Below are 27144 nucleotides of genomic sequence, written 5' to 3'. Positions count from 1 at the left end.
CTTGCCAGCAAACAGACTAGCAAGAAATGGCTACACAGCAATGAGAAGAGAGGCAGAAAGAAGCCTCGAAACAGAACCAGGCCTATTCTATGTATTAACAGCAAATTGCATGTAAAGGATAAAATTTAGAGATTGAGAATGTGGATCAGATTCACAGTGAATGAAAAGGATATTGTGTAAAACACTAAATGAGCAGTTCTAAAGTACATGTGGAAAAGGAGATTTTCAGGAAACCAAACGCAATATGGATTTCAGGCAACAACAACAAAGTGTCTAGAGATGAAGTAGAAAAAATGCCTTGTATATTTAATTGCACTAGACATGTATTTGAGTTCATTAGACTACAGGAGCTGTAATATATGTATGTAGGTGTGGCTTTGTTCAAAGTATGTACACTGATAAACCTGGTGGCTAGGTTAGCTTTTGTCTTCAGTTTGCATCATAATTTACATCTAAACTATACTGTATATAAAAAGTTATTAATTTATTTCACATTATTTAATACAGGCAACCATGTTGTGCAGAAGTGTATTGAGTGTGTGGACCCAATGGCCTTACAGTTCATCATTAATGCCTTCCAAGTAAGTAGTAATGACAGTTGTTACACAATTTACAATGTTAACAATTTTTATTATCAAATTACCAGCCTCCTGATAATGGTTTCATAATTGAATACAATGAAATCTAATTATTGATGGAAGTGGCTACATACATTGTATGTACATTAATTACTGTACATGTTAGTAAACATTTCACTTGTAATGACTTGTGTGACCTGTGTAATGTTTGAGGTGGACCAGTAAGCATGTGCCAAAGGAATATTGTAATATATTTAATGAAGGATGTAAGGCATGATGACAGGATTTTTTATGAAGTTTTGCTTTTGGGAATATCTGTTATGTATAAATGTTAATTTGCGAGAAGATGTCAAGTTTGTGATGGAATTGGCAAAAAATAAATAGTTGTACAAGAACAGACAAATAGGGCTCTTGAGTGTAATATTGAGCAATATAACTTCGATCATAAAGAACATGGAAATGGATACTGTAATTTGAATTTTAAGAATTCTTCCAGTGAAGTCTGTTACAAAGGGCTATGTTGGAAATTGAAAAATGTAGAAAGTATAGAGAACACTATTTAAATGAATGAAAGGCTTCTTGTCTGCAAAAAGAAGCAGAACAGTGATACGTGAAAGTTGTCAGCATGAGGAAGAAATAACTACTGTACTTGAGGTGCCACAAGGATCGGTTTTGACCCCAAACAAAATACAGGGAACAAAACAATCAAATCTGCCCATAGTATGAAAGCAGTGGCTTGGGCCTGACAGCCGAGTGGACAGTGCTCGGGATTCGTAGTCCTGAGGTTCTGGGTTCGATCCCCAGTGGAGACGGAAACCAGGGAACTGGGAGTTACAGCTGCTACGGGCTGCTTCCAGGAGGGTGTGTAACAAAAAGGAGGCCTAGTCAAGAACCGGGCCACGGGGACACTTAAGCCCCGAAATCATCTCAAGATAACCCCAAGAAGATGACTCTTGTTGGTGTATGGAAGATGGTGAGGAAGGGGTAAGGAAAGAGGAGAGGTGTTAGGATTTGGAAAGGGAGTCCTTTTTCATTATTCATAATATCAAGCAGTGATGACATTTCTGGGGTACTCTCCTACATTCTGCAGGCATACCACTAGGACCTGGTTGTGGCTCACTGCTTGCTTGTCTTACAAAGAAGCTGTCTAAAGAAATTTGTTTTTCCCTACGTTTTAACACTTGTCTTTAGTGAGACATCACATTTTCACTATGAATGATCTCATTTTTCCTGTATCGTCATCCTCACATTTGTTTTCTTAGGTTGAACCTTACCTCTGACTTTCTTGGGACCCATGGTTTGATATATAATAATTACTTTTATGTTAAAAAACAAAAAAAACAAAAAAAAGAAATAGCAGAAAAACTATGAAATTCTTTACAAACAATTCAAATGTGATCGTCATTAGGTGGGAGGCTGGGAGGCAATGATCACCTCCCCATGCAGGGGGACTTCCTAATGGCGGCAACAATGTTAGCAACCAGCATTCTAGCTAGGTAGCGAGCAAAATAAATAAACATACATTTTTAATATTAATATAATTAATATTAAAAAATACACATGTTGTATATACATATTTATTTACTTTAACAGGGGCAAGTATTCACACTGTCAACACATCCGTATGGTTGTCGTGTAATACAACGCATCTTGGAGCATTGTACTGGGGACCAGACGTCTCCAGTGCTAGAAGAATTACATCAGCACACGGAACAGCTGTTACAAGATCAATATGGTAATTACGTCATCCAGCATGTGCTTGGTAAGTTGCTTTACCTAATGTGATGAAATTGATGTATGTTAATGAAATAGCTTAGATTACTTTTTTTACATAAAGTATTTGTAAGACTAACCATGTTTAATACCGGTTTGATGAACATGAATTTGGCAGGTGTAAGGTCATTTCATTGCACTCGGCATTCTGTTCTTTCTTTCTCCATTCTGTCATCATATGGAGCATTTCCACAAACAGCCACCACTATTACTTTGTAAAAGTTGAGTTTCACATGCAGATACCTTGAATTGAAATAAATTAAATTAATTTAATCCATATCCACTCTTTTTATTATTATTATTATTATTATTATTAACAGGTATAATACTACTTCACATTGATTCTTATATTTACTCATCCACTCTCCATAATTTTTGTTAATAAACCTGCCACATTAAAATATCTTTAGTACTGTGCACTGTATATATATATCTTGCATATTTAAATAACAAATTAATCAAATTGTAATTTGCATTTCCCTTGCAGAACATGGCAAGCCAGAGGACAAGAGTAAAATTGTGGGCGTGGTTCGAGGAGGAGTCTTAAAGCTCTCTCAGCACAAATTTGCCTCAAATGTTGTTGAAAAATGTGTAACGCATGCCACCCGTGCTGAGAGGGCCATGCTCATTGAGGAGGTAAACGTGGGTACCATTTGGGGGACGGTTGAACCTCACCTATTATTGTTGAATGCATTATTAGATATACAGACTAATGTTTCCTATGTGCTGAAATATTAACATACGTGTTAGATTGCTCTCGAATATTATTTGACAAACTTTTTTCCATGTAAACCATTTCTAATTCTGCATCTGTTCATTTACATTTGTCTGTCCATGCATGCTGGCTTTGTAATGAGTTTCTCGTGGAGCTAAAACAGCAGATATGTTATGAGGATAAAATCTTAAGAGTAAAGGTCTCTGGGTCAACATTTTTATTTCTATGGAATAGCTTCAGCAAGTGTAGCAGCAGGTTTTGTCATTACAAAACTTAATAAGGTTAAATGTCAATATAGGAAAGGATAAAGTACTTTCAGTTTAATTAAGAATTTGTAACACTAAGAGTTATGTTCAAAATTAGTTACCGAGTCTATGGTTGTTTTTGTTAAATATTTAGTAAATGTCCATAAGCTATATACAGTACAGTATTATGATTTTTTTTGAGGTTCGTAACTGCTTGTTGGCAGTTTGCAAAATGGTTTTTACTCTTATGGTAATGAAGTGTTTAATTATATGAAATTGCCTCCTGAGGTTCACTGTGGTAAGGGATAAGAATGGCACTTTGTGTACCAAACAGATTTGGATTCAGATTGTGTATGACAGGTGTAAATAACAAAACTTTTAACTAAATTCTATCTTTACTTTGTGTATTGACAGGTGTGTGGTTACAGTGACAATACTCACAGCTCACTCCTTGTGTTAATGAAAGACCAGTATGCAAATTATGTTGTACAGAAAATGATAGACGTTGCTGAACCTGCTCAGCGGAAGATGCTTATGCACAAGATTCGCCCACACATTTCCACTCTCCGCAAATATACTTACGGTAAATTATGGTTCTTTACTACCCAGTATGAAAATAAGAACTGATTTATCTTGCTTGGTTATTAGGATGTATATAAACTCGTGGTAGGTAATCTGGAAGAAGGGATAATATTGTTATCTTTTCTCTTAAGGACAAAAGAGAGAGAGAGAGAACTGCGGAAAGGCGTATTGGCCCATATGAAGTAGCTCATATATATCTAGCCAAACTTGTTAATGTGTGTGTGTGTGTGTAATCTACAATTGGAGTAATCCTGCATTCACATTATTATTTTACCTGGTCATTTGTTCCATAAATCAACAACCTTCTCTCTCGCCACTTTCTTTTCCCTCATTCTCTTGTAAAGAATTCCTGGGATAACTACACTATTGATTTGTACTTTTTATGTGAGGCTTTTGTTTGATATCTTGAAAATAAGTAGTTTAATTGACTTCATATATACATGTTTACAAACCTGAGGTTCCTATTGGTATTGGGCTTAAATGTGTAGAGCATTGATGGTGTAGACTGCATGCTCTTGTGTAATGGTTGAGCTATGTAGAGGTTCATAAAGGTGCCAGTGACGTGCCATCCTCGTCACGTCCCTTGTGGATTTGCCATTGATAGGATCTCAGATAGATATATTATATATATATATAACTAAATTTGTCATTTACTGAAAGATGTTTGAGTGCCTTTGAATTTTTCTAAGAAATTGGTGTTTAAGGAAAACAAATTCCTGTATTGCACTAATTGGGATATGTACAAGGAAGGGGGGAAAAAACAGGAGTGAGTGTAGGGAACATACACAGGAAATGTAAGAGTGAATCAGGTACAAGGTCAGGCCAGGTAGAATAGTCCTCAGTGGAACAAGATAGTGGGCTCAACAAGCTTGTAGAGGAAAATGACCAAAGGAATGCATGAGTGAATAGCTCAATATTCACAGCTCGCACCCTCCAGACTGGGATTAACCCAGAACCCATGGAGAACAAAAAGTTATGGAAAAAGTACAGGAAAGTGAGAACAGACACAAAGTTAGGGAGTTAGTCAAGAAAACCAGAAATGAGCATACCAAAGTCAGGAAGGCAGCAGAGTTGCAGGTTTAAAATGACATGCAACAAAAGCAAGGAATTAATTTGGACTGCTATATAGTCACTTGTGAAGAAAAACATGTATCGTATTGAATATAGACAGGGAGGCATACTTATGTAATGTGACAAGGAAGTGTGTAAGGTTCTCAACAGGAGGCCTATACAATAGAACCAGATTGAGTCCAAATAGAGATGACAAAAGATGACCAGAATCAATAATTTAGACGTCACTGCAGAGGAGATAAGACACCTGAGGTGTTTGATGAAAAAAGCAGTACTACTGAAGGGGGGGCTGCAGAGATTGTTATTCATTACCTATAGCTTTCAACATATTAGGATATTGCAGAGTTCCAGGAAAAAAGGCAAACGTAGCTCTGCTCAGTAATGGGGACAGACAGGAAGCACTAAACTATAAACTACTGGTACAGTATGTGTTGCATAACAGATTCATTTTGTGGTATTTTATTCCATCTGAAAGCACCTTTGTCCCAACCCAACTAGGAGGATGTCTATGCTTTCAGTTATGTCTTGTAGATAGCAAATGGAATTTAGTGTGTAGACTAGCAATTGTAGTTACCAAAGTAACTTCACTGAGTTTTGAATATATTGAATATATTTAATATCGTGTATATAGGTGAATATCACAATGATTTTATGATTAATAACTTCTAAAACTACCATATTTCTTAATTTCCAGGTAAACACATTTTAGCCAAACTGGAGAAATACTTCATGAAGAATGCCCCCGACACTATGGGTCCCAGCATGACCAGTCCCCTTTAAGTTGCCCTCACCACAGCTCCACCACCACTTCCCACATGCCACTGCTCCATAAAGCAAAAATGCTAACATCTTAATTTTTTATTATTTTGATATTTTAAATTTTTAATTATTTGAGCACGCAATTAATCTTCAAGAAAATGTCAGTGGTGTGAAGCACATACTTTAGCCATTAGTAATGTTACGAATTATAACGTGTCTGATGTTATATATTTTCTCGTCCTATTAGCCTTATCAATTAAAGGATTTAAGAAATTTAGTATTGCATTAAGGAGCAAAATCAGTTGAATCTGATTACATATAAAGATGGAGATTGTATGTTTATTTTCTCTCCCAAAAATTAAACCTTGAATTAAATTATTGGGTAATAATTTAAACTTGAGTTCCTAGTTATTTTTACACTGTAAAAATCTAGGATGACCAAATCTTTTGATTTTAAATCTTAAATTTAATAGATGGACTGAGCAACATTACTTGATTTAATTTACATCAAGTTCAGCTGTTGATACTGACATGCATATCTTTATTATATTGCAAATTTAAAAGTAACTGTTTATACCTTGACCTGTCAGGTATTAAGAATGATGGAATTTTTCTTTGACAATAAAGACATACATATGATTTCTTGCTGCAAGAATTCAAAGGCCATTGGAAAAAAAATTAATGTTAATTGAAACTTATTTTGGTGTGCCCTTAACGCATAGAAACTATTCAGCTAGGCTCTTGTAGTGTGATAGAGCATGTTATTCATTATTGTGGGCTTGTGGCTATTTGCATGATTTTGCTGTAGTGAGCTTTTCCCATATATATCAAATTTGAATCTTAGACATATACATGTTTGCCACTTTTTACCCAATTGGTAAATGTTGTTACCTAATGTTGTATTGCTCTTTCTTTCATATTAGTAGTGGTGTGTAATGTTAGTATTTAGAAGCTGTGTTTGCCTCTCAAGAGCAAACATGGTACTTCTCAAGTGATTAAAGCAGAGCATGGAAGGCACCCCATATCCCAACACATGCAAAGGTAAAAAACCAATCGTGAAGGAATATTTGTTCCAGTATCTGGCACTTATGCACATTAGGTTGGTAAGCACAGGTGTAATAGGATTGAATCTGTAGGAAGCCAGTTCTTACGACAATGGTCAGTTGACAACTTGTTGCATTTCTTTCTTAAAAAGTCCACAATGGAAGTGGTTGGTGTTTTAAAGTGGATGATGTGGGAGGTGCCTGCCCTGGCCCGTGTCCCAGTAAAGGTGCGGGACTCTGCCCTCGTCCAGCAAATAGGTCATCTCGACCTAGTGCATTGTAAAATTTGATGTACATTGTATCAACTGGTATATATAAAGCAATTTCAATATGTAATATTGGGCATTACTGTAAATCTGTACAGTCGAATATTCTATATTTTCTTACTTGTTTGTGTGTTTGTAATGTCAGTGTGATAATACCACCACTAAATCCAGCACAATTGTGGCAAGTCATGCCTGTGTGTTAGTAGACTGGTGTCTGAATCATCATACATTGTAAAAATTTCAGTTGAACACTCACCAACCTATTGTCTCACCAGCTGCAAACCATAAGGACACTGGCACTTACACTGCATTTAGAAAATCCGTCACGACTGCTGCAATTCCTCACAGGTTTGTAAGCATGTCTTTTGCAGTGCACTCCCTGGGACTGGCATTCATGAGGATGAGGAGGTAGAATGGCCTTTTTACCATCAATAGAATGTATATTTCAGTGATTTCTCCTCCCCTTACTCTTGTTGCTGGCCACCAAGTATGAAAAACTCAGGCTTCTGGGTTATAACAATTATTCTGCTGAAATTCTCTTGGACCTGTATGCAGACTGTGCCTAGAATGCTTGACTGGTCCAAGAGTATGAGGAGCAGTGTTAATATCTGTTAAACTTGTATCTTTGTATCCCAGTACTGGAGCTCTTGCAGGCTGGAACAGGCCCATGTGTTTATATTGTAGAGCTCCTGCCCTTGCCAAAAGACCTAACATTGTCAAATTGTAAATTCTGTGAATATTATTGAATTTTTTGTGCAGCCAATATTATGGCTTGTAATGTAACATTTTGTAATAAATTAGTGTACAGAAAATGCTAATATGTGTACATTTGGAACATGTACCTTTTGTAAACGCCATATTGTACAGAGCACATGGTGATATACTTATGAGCTGTGTTACTGCTGTATAGTAAATTGTACATATTGATTATGAAGCAAGATCTTAGCTTGGCCTGTACCTGCCTGTTGAGCACTAGTTGTATATTACTTATGTAGATGTAATTTTCTTGTAAACTGTATTTTGTATATGTCCTAAGCTAACAGTAGTTGGTGTAATATTTACTGTCTTGATCTCACAGTTCCTGCGGGGAAGGTGTGAAGTGTAACAATTTTGGTCCTTTTTGCCTTGCTTGTAGTCTGCCATCTTGGTTTGGGTCTTTACTCATATTTCATATTTACGGTTTTAATCTGCCTTAGATTTAAGTAAATGAAAAGAAATCAAACATTTTCACACTTCTCCATGGAAATGCTCTCTCCACCAAACTGGCTTCTTGGTTCTGTAATTAACTGGATAAGGTACGTCATTGAAAAGTGACTTGAATATAAAGTTGATTAGGGAATCCAAGTTGTCAGAACTGTACATCTATGTACATTTTCATATTTGTAACCTTTGTTTGCCTTAGATGTAGACGGACATGGTCCTTTGACCCAATTTTTGGCACTAGCTTCTCTGAAGTTTTATATTGTGTTCATACATTAATTCAAACTATGTAATCCTGTTCAGACTTCACATTAAGCTGTTAATGTTGAAGTATTTGCACCATGTCTGTTGATATTAGCAGTTATTAAACAGTTTTGTGTAATTTTTGTATTGTTTGTATTAGTGTAGTTAGCCTAGAGGTGTGCTAATTGGCTGCGGGGCTTGCTTCCCCCTGACATGGCAATTTTTTTTATGCAACTGTATTATATTGGTAGTGGCAACTACCCTTGCGTTTCATTTTTACTTCATTTCTTTCTCCTCACCAAAACTACTAAAAAAAGCATTCTGCTCTTCATGGTAGTAGATACCATAATTTTCATTCATTACTGCCAAATCATGGAAACAGTCCCTCAAGCCTTATGCTAAACCTTTGTCATCCAGGCCACACTAGTGTGTACGTAGGACATTTTAAACTGTATTATATGTAAAAATGTATCTTATACAATATGTATAAAATGGAGTGATGCATTCCATTTGAACATCCAAGGTTTTCTACCAATGTGGAAAGGTGAACAGTCTGATGGCCAACCGCTCCAGTTAGCTATCCTCTGCCAGCATTGTTTCTAGAGTTGTTACTGTTACTGGCCAAGGTGGAGGTATGGCTTGGCCTCATTAACCCTTCTCTGTACTTCCCTCTTGCTGTTATTCCTGGCCATCCCACAACTTATGGCTCTCAGTGCTAGCCTTTGGCCTGAATCACGCAAATCCTGCAAGTAGTAGACAAAAACTAGTTTTCTTGCTCCATCACTCAACAATCGACAACAACAAATCTCCAGCTTTTACATTGCTAAAATATTCTTTCCTTGATAATAGTAAATCAGTCTCGATTCTAACCTAATATGGATACCACAAGAACAAGAGACAGTGCCTTGCCACTACTGCTTGTCAGTGAGGAGTGTGGTGAATGGCAGTGTACAGAGGGTGTCCTCCTATGAGGAGGGTGGGGCTGGGCCAACCATAAACAGCGTGGGCTGGTTGCAGCTCCTTATAGGTGCTGCTGAACAATATTGTGCAATTGTCAACATAAGACAGGATCATTTATGTTTAATATTTACGTACTATACTTTCTAAGCTATTTACATATACTGGACATGAATTCTATTTTCACTTCTGGCTTACTTTGTCCCCCTTAAGTACTTTGCCTCCTTCATGTTCTCATTTCAAAACAAATTTCCCTGGACTTGTGTGACCAGCCCAGCGTCTTAAACTTTTCACCAATTAATCAGTTCTGTGATGTACATGCTGTATCATATGTAATGGTCTACTCCATTAATAAACTTTCTGTAATGTGAAATAGCCCATCATTTTCCATTTTTACAGTTAATCTGAAATTAGCAAGAGAATATACAGTAACTTGTATTTATTCACAATTTTTATTTTTATTATATTTTGTTTATTAATTGGATACTAACAGATTTTTAATACCCCTCATTCCAGCCTGTCTTGATTTACTACAACATACGAAATAAGGGGTACTAAAGCACATGAACTTAAGCTACCCACCTAACCTAGCAAACCTATGAATAGAAAACAACGATGCTTGTAATGTAATGTAATTATCAAAAGAAGGCACCAAACCGGGAAGGCTATGTAGCACCATCAAAGTGCGAAATAATGAGAGGGCGCTAAATATCACCAAGAATGCCAATACGAGAACAAAAACGCATAAGGGGAACAATATCAAAAGTATCCGATTCGCCTAGAATTCTATCGAGGGACAAGTGACCGCGAGGGACGGTCGGACAACGGTGCTTGTGAATTAGCTACTTTACATAGTACCCGTTATTTTGTACATTGGGCATCATGGTGTACAATACAAGGTACATTAATCAAGAGTACGGGTTGTACATTCAGTATGAGAAGAGCCCACCATAGCAAATGGCAAAAAGAAATTTAATAAGTATAAAGTATTATAAGGCATCCATTGGTGATGTAGTTTTGTAGATAACTAACGGTACTGCATTATTGTGTTTCTTAGCAAACAAGATATGGTGGGATTGACTTTTCAAAGTAGCAGTTGAGCAACTGGAGTGGGCCACATTCTTCATTTCCAGTACCTTGCCTTGAGGTGCTTCCGGGGCTTAGTGTCCCCGCGGCCCGGTCGTCGACCAGGCCTCCTGGTTGCTGGACTGATCAACCAGGCTGTTGGACGCGGCTGCTCGCAGCCTGACGTATGAGTCACAGCCTGGTTGATCAGGTATCCTTTGGAGGTGCTTATCCAGTTCTCTCTTGAACACTGTGAGGGGTCGGCCAGTTATGCCCCTTATGTGTAGTGGAAGCGTATTGAACAGTCTCGGGCCTCTGATGTTGATAGAGTTCTCTCTCAGAGTACCTGTTGCACCTCTACTTTTCAAAGTGGGTATTCTGCACATCCTGCCATGCCTCCTGGTCTCATGTGATGTTATTTCTGTGTGCAGGTTTGGGACCAGCCCCTCAATTATTTTTCACGTGTAAATTATTATGTATCTCTCCCGCCTGCGCTCAAGGGAGTACAGATTTAGGCTCTTTAGTCAGTCCCAGTAATTTAGATGTTTTACTGAGTGGATTCTAGCAGTAAAGGATCTCTGCACGCTCTCCAGGTCAGCAATTTCTCCAGCTTTGAAAGGGGCTGTCATTGTGCAGCAGTAATAGTTGTATACTAACAACCCCATTCAAAGCTGGAGAAATTGCTAACCTGGAGAGCATGCAAAGGTCTCTTACTGCTAGAATTCACTCAAAAAAGTCTAAATTATTGGGACCGTTAAATTTTTTAAATGTATTCCCTAGAGCGCATGTGGGAGAGTACACAATAATTTACACTTGGAAAATACTAGGACTGGATCTAAATCAGCACAAAGAAATAACACCACTGTTCCACCCCACTGGTGTCTTCACTCCACCACTGTTCCACCCCACTGGTGTCTTCACTCCACCACTGTTCCACCCCACTGGTGTCTTCACTCCACCACTGTTCCACCCCACTGGTGTCTTCACTCCACCACTGTTCCACCCCACTGGTGTCTTCACTCCACCACTGTTCCACCCCACTGGTGTCTTCACTCCACCACTGTTCCACCCCACTGGTGTCTTCACTCCACCACTGTTCCACCCCACTGGTGTCTTCACTCCACCACTGTTCCACCCCACTGGTGTCTTCACTCCACCACTGTTCCAACCCACTGGTGTCTTCACTCCACCACTGTTCCACCCCACTGGTGTCTTCACTCCACCACTGTTCCACCCCACTGGTGTCTTCACTCCACCACTGTTCCACCCCACTGGTGTCTTCACTCCACCACTGTTCCACCCCACTGGTGTCTTCACTCCACCACTGTTCCACCCCACTGGTGTCTTCACTCCACCACTGTTCCACCCCACTGGTGTCTTCACTCCACCACTGTTCCACCCCACTGGTGTCTTCACTCCTCCACGTTTCCCCCCAACCCCTCACTCCTCCACCCCACCCCTCACTCCACCACTGTTTTCCCCAACCCCCTCACTCCACCACTAAGACCAGGAGGCTATGCCTGATTGCAGGCTATGTAAGCCTGCAATCAATCGCACCGGAAGCCATCAGTACAGCACAAGCCCAGGCTCTCCCGACTGTCTCAACCTCTGTCCTCCCCCCCCCCAAATCCCCTCACTCCTCCACTGTTCCCCGAACCCCTCTATGTCTCCCCCCACCCCTTCCTCCACCACTGTTCACCAGGGAGGTAGGGAATCGTTGTAGCTATCATGGTTGGGAAGGTTAATGGTGGGCCTAGAGAAGACTGGTCAAGCCCAACAGGCTTCTTGACCCCGACAATAGGAACTATATTGCCGGAGCCGCTCTCCTGGCCGTGGAACACGAAGTATAGTGAAGCTGAGGACCTGTGAAATTTATGCCATCTTAAGGCGTCATTGATAAAATGATTGAGAGGGTTTTGTTACCGGACTTAACCAGCACCATTCCTTCCCTCTGTCCTGTCCCAGCTCCTTGTCCTCATATCCTTTCAAAGTGCTAGTTATCTGGCCTAGTGCTTTTTCCTCATGATTACCTTAACCAACACACACTCCCAATCAAAGCCCAGAAAGTCATAAGCAAATTATTTGGAAAAAAGTAGACAAGTTTCACATCCAAACCCATTACACAAGGCCAACCTGCAGTTATTTTCAAAATAGGTTCTGGTCTCTAGCTAGGAAATGCTACCGGTAGCATTGGGGAAAATTGCAAAGGCCAAAGACAGAAATACTCTCATAAATTTATATTGAACAAACAGCATGATGAATGTGATGTTCCATATTATGAAATGTATGCAGCCCTCTCCAGGGGCAGCAGCACTGCTCGTGGAGAGGACGGTATCACTTATGATATAATGCATTGTCTTGGGAAACAAGCTTAAATCACCCCCCCCCCCCCCCCACCCCACATCAAGCTGACTAACTCCTGGGTACATATTTACTACTAGGTGAACAGGTGCATTAGGTGATAGGAAACGCGCCCGACTATTTCTGTCCTGCCCAGGATTCGAACCCGAATTTCCGATTGTGAGTCGAAAACGAACCCAACCATCAAGACCCCTTAGACTACATCATGTACCTGGTAATTATTTGAACTGTTTAATGGGAGTTACGTCACCGGACAGAGCTGCCTGTATCATGGACCCGCTGTCTCTCGGTACCTGTACCCTGCCTGGACCAGCTATCTCGTGGTATCTGGACCAGCTGTCTCGCGGTATCTGTACCACAACCTAATCAACCTGATGTTTGTCCCATCTCACTGACCAGCTGCATGTGTAAAAGTTTTGAGAGATTGGTGCCTAATTGAGTATTGTATAGAGTTAAAGAGCACATGTCACCCAATATCAATGGTTTCACAATCTTTTTCACTGTTCATTGAGATAGAAGGCACCAGCACACCATTTCTTGGTTCGAATAATGCCTCATATTGCTAACAGGAAAGTGATCTTGTATGAATTAGCTGGAATGGATATACATGGTCAATTGTTACATCATATTCAAGGCTACCTTACCAACCGGAAGTCCTCCGCACTGTTCCAAGGCTACAAGTGAAAATTAAATGAACGCAACTTGTCTTTCCTCAAGGGGGAAGTATTGAGCTTCAGTGTACTAATAGATGCCTTACTAAAATCGATCCCAACAGTCCTAAAAACTATTACCTGTGCAGGCGATATCCTTGGGTACACAAAATCTCACCGCGAAATGCAGCCAGTCTTAAACTGCAAACGTGCAGCTTAAGAGCCTTTGATCTTATAACCAACGCTGAAAACACAGGTGTTTAACAGACACATTGGTAATCGCACAATTGAACCACAAAAACTGAAGATTGAAAACTCGCCAATAGACCATATCTCCTCTTTCAAGTCCCTTGCTACATGTATGGGTACGGGTGAAGGCTATAGCGAGATCCATTATCAAGGTGTCCTTCCCAAGGCCACAGGGTTGGAGCCGGGGTGACGGCCGTGATCCTGGCGCTGTCAGTGTCTCGCCGCCATCATGGCAGCAGCAACCTCCTTCACTCTTCTCTTGTTGGCTCACGCCGCCTCCATCGTCGCGGGAGACACCACACCCTTGATGATTCCGGCTCAAACTTTCGAGGAATTCCAATCACAAAGCCAGGATCATTCTCAGGTCATGCGAGAAGTTATCGCCAGTGAATTTAATCACCATGTTCCAGCCTTAAGTGACAATCTGCGGGCCGAGTTAATTATCATGAGAAATGACATAACTCATCACATCGACTCTCTGAAGAATTACATGGACAACAAACTTGACAGGATGCAAAGAGATGCTCCAAGCAATGGCGGCAGTGAACCGGAGAACTATAGGAGCCATGAGAGTGAAGCTCGTTCGCCCGCCTCCATCAGCAACTCTGCCTCCATTCGCCACAACCTCGCCATGGCCGAGCTGCGGCGTCTTGGTGCCGACCTCACCCGGGCTCTCAACGTGGAAGTGAGTAAATTAAGGGAAGAGTTCCGCGCCTCACTCGACAACCTCCGGCAACAGGTCCAGAACTCTACTGAGAACATGGCTGGCAGCCTTCAAAAAGAATTTATTGCAAAGGCGGACGAGAGCACAACCATGCTAAAGAAGATGTTTTTCCTTACCCGCAATCAAATGGCGTTAATCCAGTCTCAGTTAGGCAACATCACCACAGCTCTGCACGAGGAACCCACCCAACCCGAGGTTATTGAAACTGTTACTAAGAAAACAGACACCACACAGATCCCCACCATCACCTCACAGGCCCCCACCACAATAACAGAGGCTCCTAGCACAACCACACTGGCACCCACCACAATCACACTGATCCCCACCATCAGAACCACACAGGCCCCCACCACAACAACCACACAGACCTCCACAACCACACAAGCCTCCACCACCACAACCACACAGGCCACCACAGCCTCACAGACCTCCACCACCACAGCCTCACAGACCTCCACCACCACAGCTTCACAGGCCACCACTCAAGACCCCACCACCAAGAAGGTCCCGACCACTACCACTATGAAGGACCAAACTATCCCATCCACAACAATTAAGGTAAGCAAACTATTTATAAACAGTTACATTAACCTGAATATGTATACAACTCTGCATTACAATTTCTTTTTACTGGAAAGAAATTCACATTACAAATGTATTTCGGTATGTCGTAGATGTTTACAGCTTAAGCAACGGAATTGATTATTTTTATAATAAACAGAAATGAAATTAAAGGTTCGAGTACCAAAATTGGTTTAAAAGGACATTAAAATACATTGTCATTAGTATCGTTTTCTCATTATCACAACTTTCCCTTTTATGAGTTTTATATTCATAGCAGTCATTAGCAGCTGATTATAATTATGAATATTCAGAAACTGAATATAATTATGCTAACTCGCAAGATTAATACACATTCTCAGTGTTTGCCTCAGTTACGAGGCATATTTATCGATTTAAAAGTGACAAATCACATTGTAACTTATAATTCATTGTAAATTCTTAGTTCTAAAACTTGTCTGAAACACTTTTTGTGTTGGTGGCTAGGCGCAAATGTACCAATTTTACCTAAAGGATGCAGTGTTCACCTGAGGGATCTCCCTCAGTCTTTACCATAGTTTGAAGAGTGGAGGCCCAGTTATTTATACGCGCTCCACAATCATAGGAAGAAGTCATCTCCCTGTCACAACTGCACTTCCAGCAGCACCATAGGACTGGTGCAAGGTGTGGGAAATTCTGACTCTTTGGATATTATTTAATTTGTTTTAATTATAATTAATGTAGTCTAATTTATAATGTATAATTGACTTATTTATTATTTATTTCGATAGCTTAGCGGGTTGTATGTTTAATTGAGTGGACTGTATAGCTTTACGTTCTCCCATAAGTCATATCCAAACACAAGTGAGGGGGTTAATTAATGATAGTAGCCTATCAATCGAGAATTTATCGATTGACAGGAAATTTCTACTAAATGTTAGTTTATTATTCTACTGGAGTTAGTTTGTACACCAAGGCCTTAGCTGTTTGAAGGCCTCAAGTACGGATATTATAGAGACACGTGAGCAATGTGCCAGGTATACACCTCGAGGCTAGGGCGTCTGTTCCCTTGTGGTGACAGGTTGCTGACGCCTAATTCCCAGGTCACCACATTAGATCTGCCGGAAGAATGCGATCTAACTATTGCAAATTTGCTTCCTATCACAGATATGGCACGTTTAAATTATTATTATTATATAGATTTTACTAGATTGTGAGTGGCTCGCCCTGGTTTGGGGTGTCGCCTGCCTCCTAACCAGTATGTCATTCATATTATTAAAAGGCCAATCAATAATATTTGGACTGTTTAGGACCAACCGGAAACGAGATACTCTCGTTATTTAGAGGTTGTGGCAGCTGAAGAACGTCTAGATGGCTCGGGTTCACGAATATAAACGAAGCTGCTTCCTTTTGCTACCTCACGAGAGCAGTGATCTCTCCACACTGCCGCCCGCCTTCCCCGGCTGTCACGTTATTGGAACCGGTCAGTTTCTGTTTATTTATAGCCAAAGGTAGGGAGGCATTGATTTTAATAGTAAATTTATTTTATCCAGTCACAGGGAACAGTTTTTTATTAATTTTAACACTGGACTGTGAGTTTTTAGTGATTATTAATATTTTATTAATATAATTTGTTGTGACGGGCAATTCCACTGTAATGTCGTTTTCTTTGAAAGAGTTATTCAATTCATTTATCTTGGTTTTGGTTAATGGGTTAGTACAAGAACAGCAGCACAATTATCTGCCTATTGTAACTAGAATTATTAAAGTAGGTCGGTTTTTTCCCGACACAAGGAGCTATCGGCGTAAATAATTTGACCAGCTCATCAATTTGACTTAAGGCATTGTATTTTGTTTCCTGTCGAAGTATGGATTGTTCTTTAATCAGCTTGTTGGGTGGGAAAGAGAGAATAGTGATTTGGAAAGAAAGTGATATCCCAAGGGGCAGGAGTGTGTCGTTATTGTTGCAGATTTTGTAATCGATTTGGATGAATACTAACCTTCAAGAATATTGTGCATATATAGACATAGGTTAGGTTAGGTTAGGTATTTAGGTTATGTTGGCGATTATTTGTATTTGAAGTACGTGGGTGAAGCATTTACATCGTTGTGGTTCGAACAAAATTCGTCAGTGAAGCACTTGTTCCAGAAGTGTTAGAACGAAATCTAACAGAAAAAAGTGAGTCGTGTGTAAGGCGGTTTTCATTTATAAAATTCATAAACAGGGGGTTTGCTGAGTGGATGGAATCACTTTTGAGTCTGTTTGGAGGACGGACTGAATGGACTTGAGTCGAGGACGGGTGTCCATTCAGTCTTCCATGTCAACACTCATCAGTTCAGATCCAAAAAGTCCGAAGAAAACAGACTAACTACTTGATTGTGAAGCACGTATTTAATTACTGAAAATTTAGTAATTTATCTGGAGGGGTCGAACTGTGACTCCTCATAGTTGACTGTTTGATACCTAACTAACCACAGAGAAAAGAAAAAAAAAAAGAGATGCACCAGGGGAGGAGAGCAAGAATGAATTCCCCAAAGCGTTGACACCACCGTTGACTTAGAGGTTCGTAAGTAGATGTGTAATTAATGATTGTGAATGGTTTGTTAGTACTTGTGTAACTGCCTGATGAATCCGGCCACAGAACGGCAACCGAACCCAGGGAAAACAAACACGACGGTGACCAGGTAACAAGCCGCCAAGACCTCATTAGACCTCCAAAATGCCAAGCGTGGATAAAAGCCCAGTACATAACAAGATAATGAGTCGTCGAACGATGAATAACCACAGCCAGATAACCTATCCCTGGCAGAACAAACCATGAATTTGCCTGAAGATCTTCTCTTCTTCTTCTTGAGAATAGGTGCAGTTTACAGCCTGAAGATCAGTCTCCTTAGTGGCCTCTACGGGACAGAAAACCGGCGGCTTGTCTTAAGGATTGGTTTCAATATGGATTTTAAGCTTCGGGTGTCCTGCTGGGTGCTATTGATGGTACCAATAGGCGAGTATCGTAGATGGGTATTGGACATTAAGTGATTATTATATTTAGTTTATGGCAATCTCGTCTTTCAAATTTTGTATTGTAATAATTTTCCTTGTCGATACACGTCTATTTCAAGCATTATTACATTTTGGCCTCTTTTTATTTATTTATTTTTTTTAAAGTTATGCCACAGAATAAACCATACCTCAATGTAAAGTAAATTACTATAAATTGATGCATTGCAAAACGGGAAACAATGTCATTAGCATGGCAAAAATTGTTGTCTGAATTGCCTTTTTTTATTTATTCATTATCATGTCTTCTAATGAGCATTGTAATTTCTAGAAAATGCATATTAGGCAATAAAACTTATTACAGTATTTTTTCCTTATAATTAGTTTAAATAATTTTGGAAAGTCAAATGTAACGGAACAACTATTTATGAATAGTTATACAATAACAACCTTATTAGTTAATTAGATAAAACTGAGTAAAATTAAATTTCTAATAAGAGTTGTTGATTAATTGCAGTTTTTAATTTGCTAGGCTTGCCTAACGGGTGAATCCACTGTTTTTGTTAATCACAGGTACCCAAGAATGGATTTATAATTAAATATTTACTTTGACCTTCTTTTAATGCACGAAAACATGACAATAGTGCTTTATTGCACCACCAGCACTTCCAGCTGGTGTTGTGTGGAGTCGAGCCAAAGATCAAAGCCGTGGCAGTATACTGACCAGCCAGCGAGTGTAGGCTATTCCCTAACACGATTTAGGGTTAGAATTATATGCCGGGTACACCGAAGCGAGGTAAACCTCTCGGTGAATGTGTGAACCTATCTTCTTGATGTACATCATTTAATATAAAACGTATGTGATTGGTCAGTTACTCAGCTGCAGGGTATCGTGATTGGCTAAGCAATAAGATAAGCACTCCACTCTGAGTGGTCCAACGAAAAGCAGCGACCTGTGAAGAAGCGGGCTAACCACCACCTACACCGTTAACGATAATGAAACCATCGAACCCTAAGAGATGCATGTTTAGCAGTGTGACGGACACCTAGCAGATTTTAAGAACATTTTCATGAGCTCTGCCAGTAAAGCGCGAATATATATATATATATCCGCCTCACAACTAACGTTAGACTTTGAAAACTAAATAGACAATATGTCCATGCATTCTGCTCAAAGATTCATGGATGTCATTGACTAATATTTGTATAAAAAGTGCAAGGTGACGTCCCGCGAACCTTAAAAACAGTGGACATGGATTGCCTCACCAAATATGGCAATAAAGGCTTTCCAAAAATATTGCCGGTTGGAAAAATATCCCACATTAAGATTTGAGATGATGGTAAGAGGCTAATTCACAGGTTTTTACGCAACCAAGGTCAGCAAGACTGGCGCGGGCATTATAAAATTAAACGCATCACACATCAAAATGTTAAGGATTTGTACACGTATGCAAAATACTTTGATAAGTGACCATGGAGCAGTAGCTCATAAAATATATGTTAAGATTGTTGTTAAGATTCGCTACTTGGAACAAAACGTTCCAAGCAGCACGGGCTATGGTGAGTTCGTGTATTCTAAGGAAATAACACGTTCTGGGCAGTCAAAATATCAGAAAATGTACATACTCTTTACTACGCATTTAAACTACTGTGACTCGCTGAAGGCACTGTAATCCTTGGAATGGTGTTGTGTAGAGAGGTGAACCGTGTTGACATAGGACTAACTAGTGTTGCTCCCGGTGTTGCAGCCAGAAGTGTTCCCCCGGGAATGTAGAGAAGCGATGAAGGAAGGAGGCTCCAGGACCGGCGTCACACAGATACAGCCGGCGTACGACATGCCTCTCAAGGTCGGTCTCTCTTCTCATTCTTTACGTTCCTTTCCCCCCATACACATCCCCGCGCTCACTACCCTTGATACTTACTCCTCACCCTCTCCCTGCTGACTGGTTATCTAACTCAACACCGTACCTCACGTTAGTGTTGAGCCTCCCTCCCCCCACACGGTGCCACGCCCCCTCTCCATTCTCATTTCTACTAATGTATATGACGCTTACTAGGAGGGGTACCAGACGGTGCCAGGAATAGTCCCTCTATCCTTCCTCTCCTTTTCACACTACTTCGCCACTCTGGCTTTGTGGTAAAGTAGTGTGCTTGGGAGTACCAAGTGAGCAGGTTCGAATCCTCCTCCTGAATTTCTTAACTGTATAGGTCTTTCAGAAAACATAATATGATCACAAACTATATGGGAATTTCACCATTTCACACTTGACTCCATGAAAAGTGAATGGGGGGAGGGGTCTCTATAAATGCTAATTTTTCTTGTATTTATCTTAGGGTGGGCGTGGTGGGCCTAGGTCCCTCAAGTACCCCAGAATATTTCCACTTTAAAGTTTGGAGAGGCTATCCATAGCGTCTGGCCTCCAACTTTGGACAAACAGGCGGACGGACACTTTCTCTTATAGATTAATATTGTTTGGGATGATCCACTTGGAAAGAAATATTTTAAAATGCCAAAAATAGTTTTAAAGCAAATTGTGCCTTGTTTACTTGTAGTTCTATTCTCTTGGCTACTGACCTGTATGGACAAAGATGCTAGGTAGAGGGAATCATATGAACCATCTTAGTATAGTGCCCAATAACTCTTACCCAACCTCTGTAGTCTAGACAAAAATTTCAAATATCCTTGTTGAAAAGTTTTGATGTGGTATTTCCTGCATGCTGGGAGTAGCGAGTGTGGTGCGAGCAGAGCGTGGAGGGCGGCGGGTGGACGGTGATGCTCCGCAGGAGGCGCCAGGACCCCCAGCTGGACTTCAGACGCTCCTGGGACACCTACGCCAGAGGCTTCGGCGACCCTGACGGCGAGTATTGGATAGGTGAGTACCCCCTCTCCCCACCCCCCCCCCCCCCAGGGTCATTACCTACAAGGAATCGTTATTATTTTGGCTGTTAGTAAGTTAAATATATTGGTTAATAAATTAGAGGTTCCGCGGTCTTCGGTACAAAGAATTGTACACATTTTATAGTTCCAAGTAATTAATGAGTGTATTGTCAGGTCTGGAGACGCTGTACCGGCTGACGAAGGGTAATCCATACAGCTTGCGGGTGCACATGACCTGGGAGGACGAGGAGGCCACCTCCCTCTATCACTTCTTCAGGTGAGTACTCTGGCACTCCGGGTCACTACAGTCACTCGTGCATTGACGTTTTCGAGGTATATAACAAAGGTGAAATATAGTTGTATAAACCTTAATTTTTCAGACGTTTTCGTAGTGCCAAATATATTTCATCATTTACTCAAGAATCTCTATTTTGTACATGCCATCCATACAAGTTGAGGTGTTGTAATTTTTGGAGGATGTTGGAACATCGTGTAAAGTAATAATTATTTAGGCAAAATACATACATACATGGGGATATAAGAAGTTTGTAAGAATCATAGGTAGGGCAGGTACAGTGCCTATAGCTCAGGAAATTTATCGTTACCGCTTCCATTGGTTTTGGAAGCGGCAATAGGAAGCGTTACCTCAGTGTACTGGTACCCCAATGGTTTGTCCTTAAATGACTCTGGGTAACATTAATAAGGACAGTTCTGATGTTTCCCAGCTTTGCATATATGTAGCTTTGTGTGTGTGTGTGTGGGGGGGGGAGGGGGTATGCATGCATGGTTAGGAACAAGTCTTTAATATATTAATTTGAATATGATTTGCTTGCAAACGCAGCAGATTAATAGAGCCCAGTAGCTGCTTAATATTGGCGTTCACAGCAGTCGCTGTTAATGATGAGTTGCTAAGGCAAGATATACTATATGGGTAACTTTTTTTTTTTTTTACCAAATGCTATGCAAGAGTAAAGAAATCCAACGCAGAACTCGTGGATAAGAGTGGGGATCTCTGCCACAGTTAACACAAACCCAAAGTTAGTGAATAATAATGTGTGGATCTGCTATAGTTGCCAATAGCAGCGCCAGTGATTAAGAGTGGTTCTCCTCGACAGTGTGGGTCCCTCCAGGAGCAACGACCATGGCTACGAACTAAGCGTCGGCGGCTACAACGAGTCCAGCACAGGAGGAGACGCCATGGAGTACCACAACGGCATGGACTTTACCACGTATGACTCTGACAACGACGGCGCCACAGGTCAGTAGGAGTCTTCCCTTTATGTAAGTAGAAGTCAGATGTAGGTGACGACTTTCCTTTGATGGGTGGGAGCCAGGTCCAGGTGACTTCACCACAAGGTTGTGTAAACATTGCATTGCCTCTGTCAACCTGTCCTCAGGAAAGAGGTACCCTGGAGGTAATCACTTTAAAACCATCACGTAATTAGTGCTATTATCTACTCCCAATTCATGGTTAGGTTTTATTACATTAATATGTTGAGTTTCTCAAATGTGTGAAATTCGTAAACTATATTTGTATGTCCTAAAATTCTGTTTACAGAAAACCAAATTCTTTAGACCGTTTCAAAGAAAAAGAGTTAAGCATAGACCTTTCATATTTTAAACCAACGATAGTTAACTATTCCCAAGTTATAGGACACAGTTTCTCTGTTTATGACATAGGTGCACTTGCTAGTTGACAAGACTAGTATTGGAATCGTAATATGCTTTCAGATTATCACGAATATCTAGATAAATATCCGTGTTTAACCAGGGCGGCATTTTAAAAACACTACCTTGAGAACGGCCAGATCACAGGTGCTACATGGATGTGTTGCGCCTGGCAGCTCCAACGAGTAATCGAGGGATGCCTCTGCCTCCTCGATGATTGTCATATTGGTGATGCCTGTGGGTGCAGGTACCGATTGATTGAGGAATATTAAACCACCCAAGAGGTGGCACGGGCATGAATAACCCGTAAGTGGTAGATTTTTTGGAGTGTGTGTAATCTTTGGTCGTGAAAGGTTGTACCGTGTGCTCAGCGCGCACTTAAATCGTCAGTCCTTACTATGTGGCGGCTATCGTGGGGGAGGATACTGCTTGACGTATTTGAGGTTGTCCATCTGCTGGACACCTTGTGCTGGTACTTGTGTAGCAATACTTGTCTACCAATGGCTACGGGAAAGGAGGTTTAGTGCTCTATGTTCCGCCTACTTTACTTGTTGCGTTGTAATTTAATTTAACTATTCTGACGTTCGAATTATTTATCTAACCTGACCTTAGTTTGGATGGAGGTGGGTTCCGTAACTACTACTTTCAGTTCATTCCACATACAAGCCACCAGTATTCAGAGTATTTCCTTAAATGTCTTACTCGTCCGTGTTTACAGCTTCCACTCAAGCCCTACTCTCTCTCAATTTAAATAATCGTTTTTCTTCATCTTATACGTTATCGAGGGAAATTGATATGTAGTGATCATGTCCCATGATTCTTCTCTCCTCCAGGATTGTGAGGTTCAGTTCCGTTAACATATCCTCACAGTTTAACCCTCTAGCTCTTGCTGCCAACTTCTCTACTTTTTCAATATTGCTTTTTTGGGTTCAAAAGGGGCAGACAACATACCAGTACTGGTCTGAAAACTACTGAAGATTGCCTTGAAAGAGCCCTGCTTTAGGTTTCTAAACGACGTTTTAATGTTTGCCAGCATCCCACATTGACGATGTCACTGTGTGTGCCTCTGGTGTTAGTGTAGGAATTGTATTCACTCCCGAATCTCTCTATTTTTAGATTCATGTAATTGCCTTTCCAGTATGGTGTAGATAATTTCTGGTTTCCTTTCTCTCCCTTACTATCTTCATACCTCACACTTGTTAGAAATGAAATCAAGCAATCGTTTGTTTGCGAGCATCACAGAAAATGGCAGAATGCAAGGTAACGTGCAACAGGCAATGCACCAGTGCTAAAGCTGCCCCCGCTCCTGTGCCAGTAAGTCCACTACGGGCTCACCATATCCCGCGCTTCTTGCAACTTTTTGTTCAGAGTTGCTGAATCTGAAAACGACAAAAAATGCTAGAGTATCACAAGATGAAGAGGGGGCGAGGCGTGGGAAGGTATAAGGAACGCGGGCTTCTAGCACATACAAGGGAGACGTCTCCCGTCACGCAGGGTGCAGTCGCAGCTCCACAGATCTGCAGTATCAGCTAATGATACTGGTAATAGCTCAAAAGGGCTACCACTTACGGGCTATTCATGCCCGTGCCACCTTTTGGTTGGCTTAATCTTCATCAATCTGGCACATACTATTTTCTTTCAGTTCAGCACAACAGTTTGCATATAAATCGGTTCTGGTTCAATGTGCTGTACAACATTGACAAAAACAGCACATCAATCTCGTGTTGACCGTCACTACATACTTGAACTTAAACAGAGACGCTCAAGTAAGTTTGAGGTAATGATATACATCTCAAAAGGATAGTTGTTTAGGCTATTTCTTCCATCTGAGTGTTTTGGCAAAACATTGAGTAGCGCTCTACCATCGTTGAAAACGTAAGATCAACGGTGACTCAATATTACATCAATGTAATTATCCTAAATTTGCCCGAGGAGATAGTTAGGTATAGCCAGAGGCGCCTTGTTCGCTCGACTGCCTGTAGCCCGAGGGTTCCACAACGGGTGTTTATAAGACCAAGGAATCCGCGCCAGTTTCCTGTCCCCGTCAAGGTCACATAAAATGGTGACCCCTCGGGCAAATAAGGTAAAATAAAAGCACCTGGCTGCTTGTGAAGGCTACCAGGCTACTAGGATTGTTTTTCATTTATTATGCGCCCGATAGCCATATTGTGAGCGCTAAGGGAAACGGTTACAGAGGTCCATAATTAACTCGAGAACTAGACCAAAAATTTAGTTAGCTGAGCAACTCGTAGGTCTTGCGTAGGGTCCCAGTAGCCACAGTTGTGTGTGGCTAGCGTAAGATTGTTACAGCTGTAAGCCAGCTTGTTTGCTCCGTGTAAAGAGGGGGTGTGAGATCTGTAAAATAATATCTAGTGGAACCTGGGGACCTTCGATAAGCCGCCGGCTTCCTGTCCTCGTCGAGGCCACTAGGGTTAGTGGCCCCTCGGGGTAAATCGGGTAAAAATCCGTCTTTAATCTTGTTGATATCCTTCCATGTCCGGCTTCGGAAAATAAAATTTCGGGCCATTGACAAAGGTTTCCCAGTCTGCCTACCTCGACTCTTATTATACACTCCCTTGCCGCAGGGCCGCATCGAAGAGCTTAAGCATATCATTTGTGAGATTCCTAAACGCCAGTCCAATTCTTCTATCCGTGTGTTTGTGTTTGTAGTTTGGCGTCTGTGAAATTTGGGTTACACGGGGTCTGGGCAATGGAGCAAGTGCTTTTGTAATGTTCGATATTACATGCAAGTTAACTGTTACAAGAAAGTTCGTAAGAATTGTACAACTTTGACACATAATCGACAATTGTCACGCTGGGCGGTGGGTACAGCTAGCAGAGGAGAACTACTTAGTGGTTAATATGGGTGGTGATCTAACAACGTCATGCGTCATTATTGACGGCGTAAACGGCGGAGTGTTGAAGCCACGACGGAGGTCAAGAATGCCTCCCTAGTCATGCGTCGGTTCAAGGTCTCTCATAATCTGCGCATCATCGTGACCAACAGCGGGTTGCTTTGTGGCGAACACCGTGCTCCTCGCGGTTTACTCTCCATGACAGGATAGACGTATGGGCAATGTTTCCATTCACTTGATACCTCAATTCATCTAGCCGTAAATAGGCACGCAGGAGTTAAAAAACAGTTGTGGGTTGCATCCTGGGGTAGGTCAGCAGAGGGACCTCGATAAGTTCAACCAATTTCTTGTCCTTGAAAATGAGAAATCAAAAGTTGAGAATGGCTGTGGCTCCAGTTTCCCGACACCGAAACCCACTATATATAATAGTGTCCCATAATCGGGGACAGAAATAAGCCTGGTAAGAGTTATCGATCTTCGCCCTACTAGGCCAATGACTGATCTGTGTATCGACAACAACTGCCATGTTCTCCCCCGTGTCGTGTGTCCACCTGACCTTTGTGTTGGTCCTTGGTAAGCTGATCATCATTTGGTGTGATGGGCAAGCTTTGCTGGTTAATGGAACTCCATGGGAACATGTGTTAAAATAATTACATATGTCGTTAATGGAGAGTAGAGGCAATTGCAGGTGTCATTAGCGATTATGGGGGTTGTGAACATTAGATATGTTGTTTGCTACACACCGTTGCAGTAGGTCCCACAACAAAATATACTTTTGCAGCATCACTTCCTGGAATTAGTTATTTTTCCATAATGTCCACATATTATGAACTAGTCCAGAACTTAGAACAGTTATAGACTGGTCTATAGTCCATAACTCATAATTCCCATATTTATGAAAACTGATGTTCTCATAATGCTATGTTACATTTCTATGGAACACGTTAGGCTCCATATGCACGTGAGTACATATTAATACGGTGCACATGCCATATTAATATGTACTCATCTAGTGCTTGCGGGGGTTGAGCTTTGGTTCTCTGGTCGGGTTGAGTGTTAGCTGCAGGTTCCTGACGTCTGGGCATAAGTCTATATGAAGCATGCCAACTCTGATACTATAAATGTTTCCAGACTAGTAGTAAACTTCTGTATCTTTGCCAACATTTCGATACTGTATATCTGTAAATAACATTTAAATAGCTATGTGGTAGTTCGAAAGACAGGTTTTAGACAACTGCCTAAAATATCATCCTAGGTCTATATGGAACCTGCAATTGTCCCCAACACAATAAAAACATAGCCTTAATAATTGTGTGTTGACTGTCTTTACAGGCGGGAGCTGCTCAGAATGGTCAGGGGGCGGTGGGTGGTGGTTCAACTTCTGCTACTACAGCAACCCCACCGGCATCTACCCTCCGGCCGGCCTCCCGGAATCCACCAAGGTCGACCACTTACTGGAGTGGCGCAAGTGGCAGGGCTACTACACCTACCTTTCCTCCCTCACCATGATGATCAGGCCAAACTGAACCGCTGGTGTCTGGGGTGTTAGACTGTAACATGATGCAGAATGTTGCCACATTGCTGGCAACATGCTGCAGGATATAGTTGCTGGTGCATAACTTTCTGCCAATTTAGTTTTCTTAGATAATTTAAGAAACTTGAAAGTAGATTTATATTAACGAATGTTATAGCTATGTATCAATATTATTATTAAACTTAAGCTTATA

The 27144-nt window shown here is 41.0% G+C and overlaps 2 protein-coding genes and 1 long non-coding RNA gene across 27 annotated transcripts in view; 2 read left to right on the top strand and 1 right to left on the bottom strand.

The window, feature by feature from the left end:
* The window catches only part of pum (pumilio), a 285433-nt gene extending 275628 nt beyond the window's left edge, over positions 1-9805 (top strand). For 18 of the 25 annotated variants that reach the window (XM_069310782.1, XM_069310783.1, XM_045769384.2 and 15 more), the window contains 5 exons: positions 508-581; positions 2172-2340; positions 2839-2993; positions 3726-3894; positions 5659-9805. In XM_069310782.1, the coding sequence (XP_069166883.1) occupies positions 508-581; positions 2172-2340; positions 2839-2993; positions 3726-3894; positions 5659-5744 (653 nt within the window). In that variant the 3' untranslated portion in view covers positions 5745-9805. The remainder of the gene's footprint in view (positions 1-507; positions 582-2171; positions 2341-2838; positions 2994-3725; positions 3895-5658) is intronic. The other 7 variants (XM_069310784.1, XM_069310779.1, XM_045769382.2 and 4 more) reach the window with 1 other exon arrangement.
* Positions 1-16507, bottom strand: part of LOC138355554 (uncharacterized) — a 20495-nt gene extending 3988 nt beyond the window's left edge. Inside the window, exons 1-3 of the long non-coding RNA XR_011223965.1 lie at positions 16339-16507; positions 16067-16139; positions 2432-2594 (exon numbers count right to left, since the gene is read on the bottom strand). This is a non-coding gene — a long non-coding RNA (uncharacterized lncRNA). The remainder of the gene's footprint in view (positions 1-2431; positions 2595-16066; positions 16140-16338) is intronic.
* LOC123774782 (tenascin-N) lies at positions 13953-27144 on the top strand. The gene is made up of 6 exons (XM_045769388.2): positions 13953-15039; positions 19765-19863; positions 20745-20889; positions 21069-21171; positions 22010-22152; positions 26750-27144. The coding sequence occupies exons 1-6, from the start codon at positions 13987-13989 to the stop codon at positions 26941-26943; spliced, it is 1737 nt and encodes a 578-aa protein (XP_045625344.1). The 5' UTR covers positions 13953-13986; the 3' UTR covers positions 26944-27144.

The sequence above is a fragment of the Procambarus clarkii genome, chromosome 68, assembly GCF_040958095.1.
Source record: "Procambarus clarkii isolate CNS0578487 chromosome 68, FALCON_Pclarkii_2.0, whole genome shotgun sequence".
In the NCBI taxonomy this organism is placed as follows: Eukaryota; Metazoa; Arthropoda; class Malacostraca; order Decapoda; family Cambaridae; genus Procambarus; species Procambarus clarkii.
The sequence above is the reverse complement of the archived record's forward strand: the minus strand, read 5'-3'. Positions and strand labels throughout refer to the sequence as shown.

What these genes read in the sequence shown, in the direction of transcription:
- LOC123774782 (XM_045769388.2), top strand. Translation starts at nt 13,987, where the DNA reads ATGGCAGCAGCAACCTCCTTCACTCTTCTCTTGTTGGCTCACGCCGCC. An exon ending in CGTACGACATGCCTCTCAAG is followed by an intron (nt 19,864 to 20,744) that starts GTCGGTCTCTCT and finishes TGCTGGGAGTAG; the next exon opens with CGAGTGTGGTGCGAGCAGAG. An exon ending in TGACGGCGAGTATTGGATAG is followed by an intron (nt 20,890 to 21,068) that starts GTGAGTACCCCC and finishes GTGTATTGTCAG; the next exon opens with GTCTGGAGACGCTGTACCGG.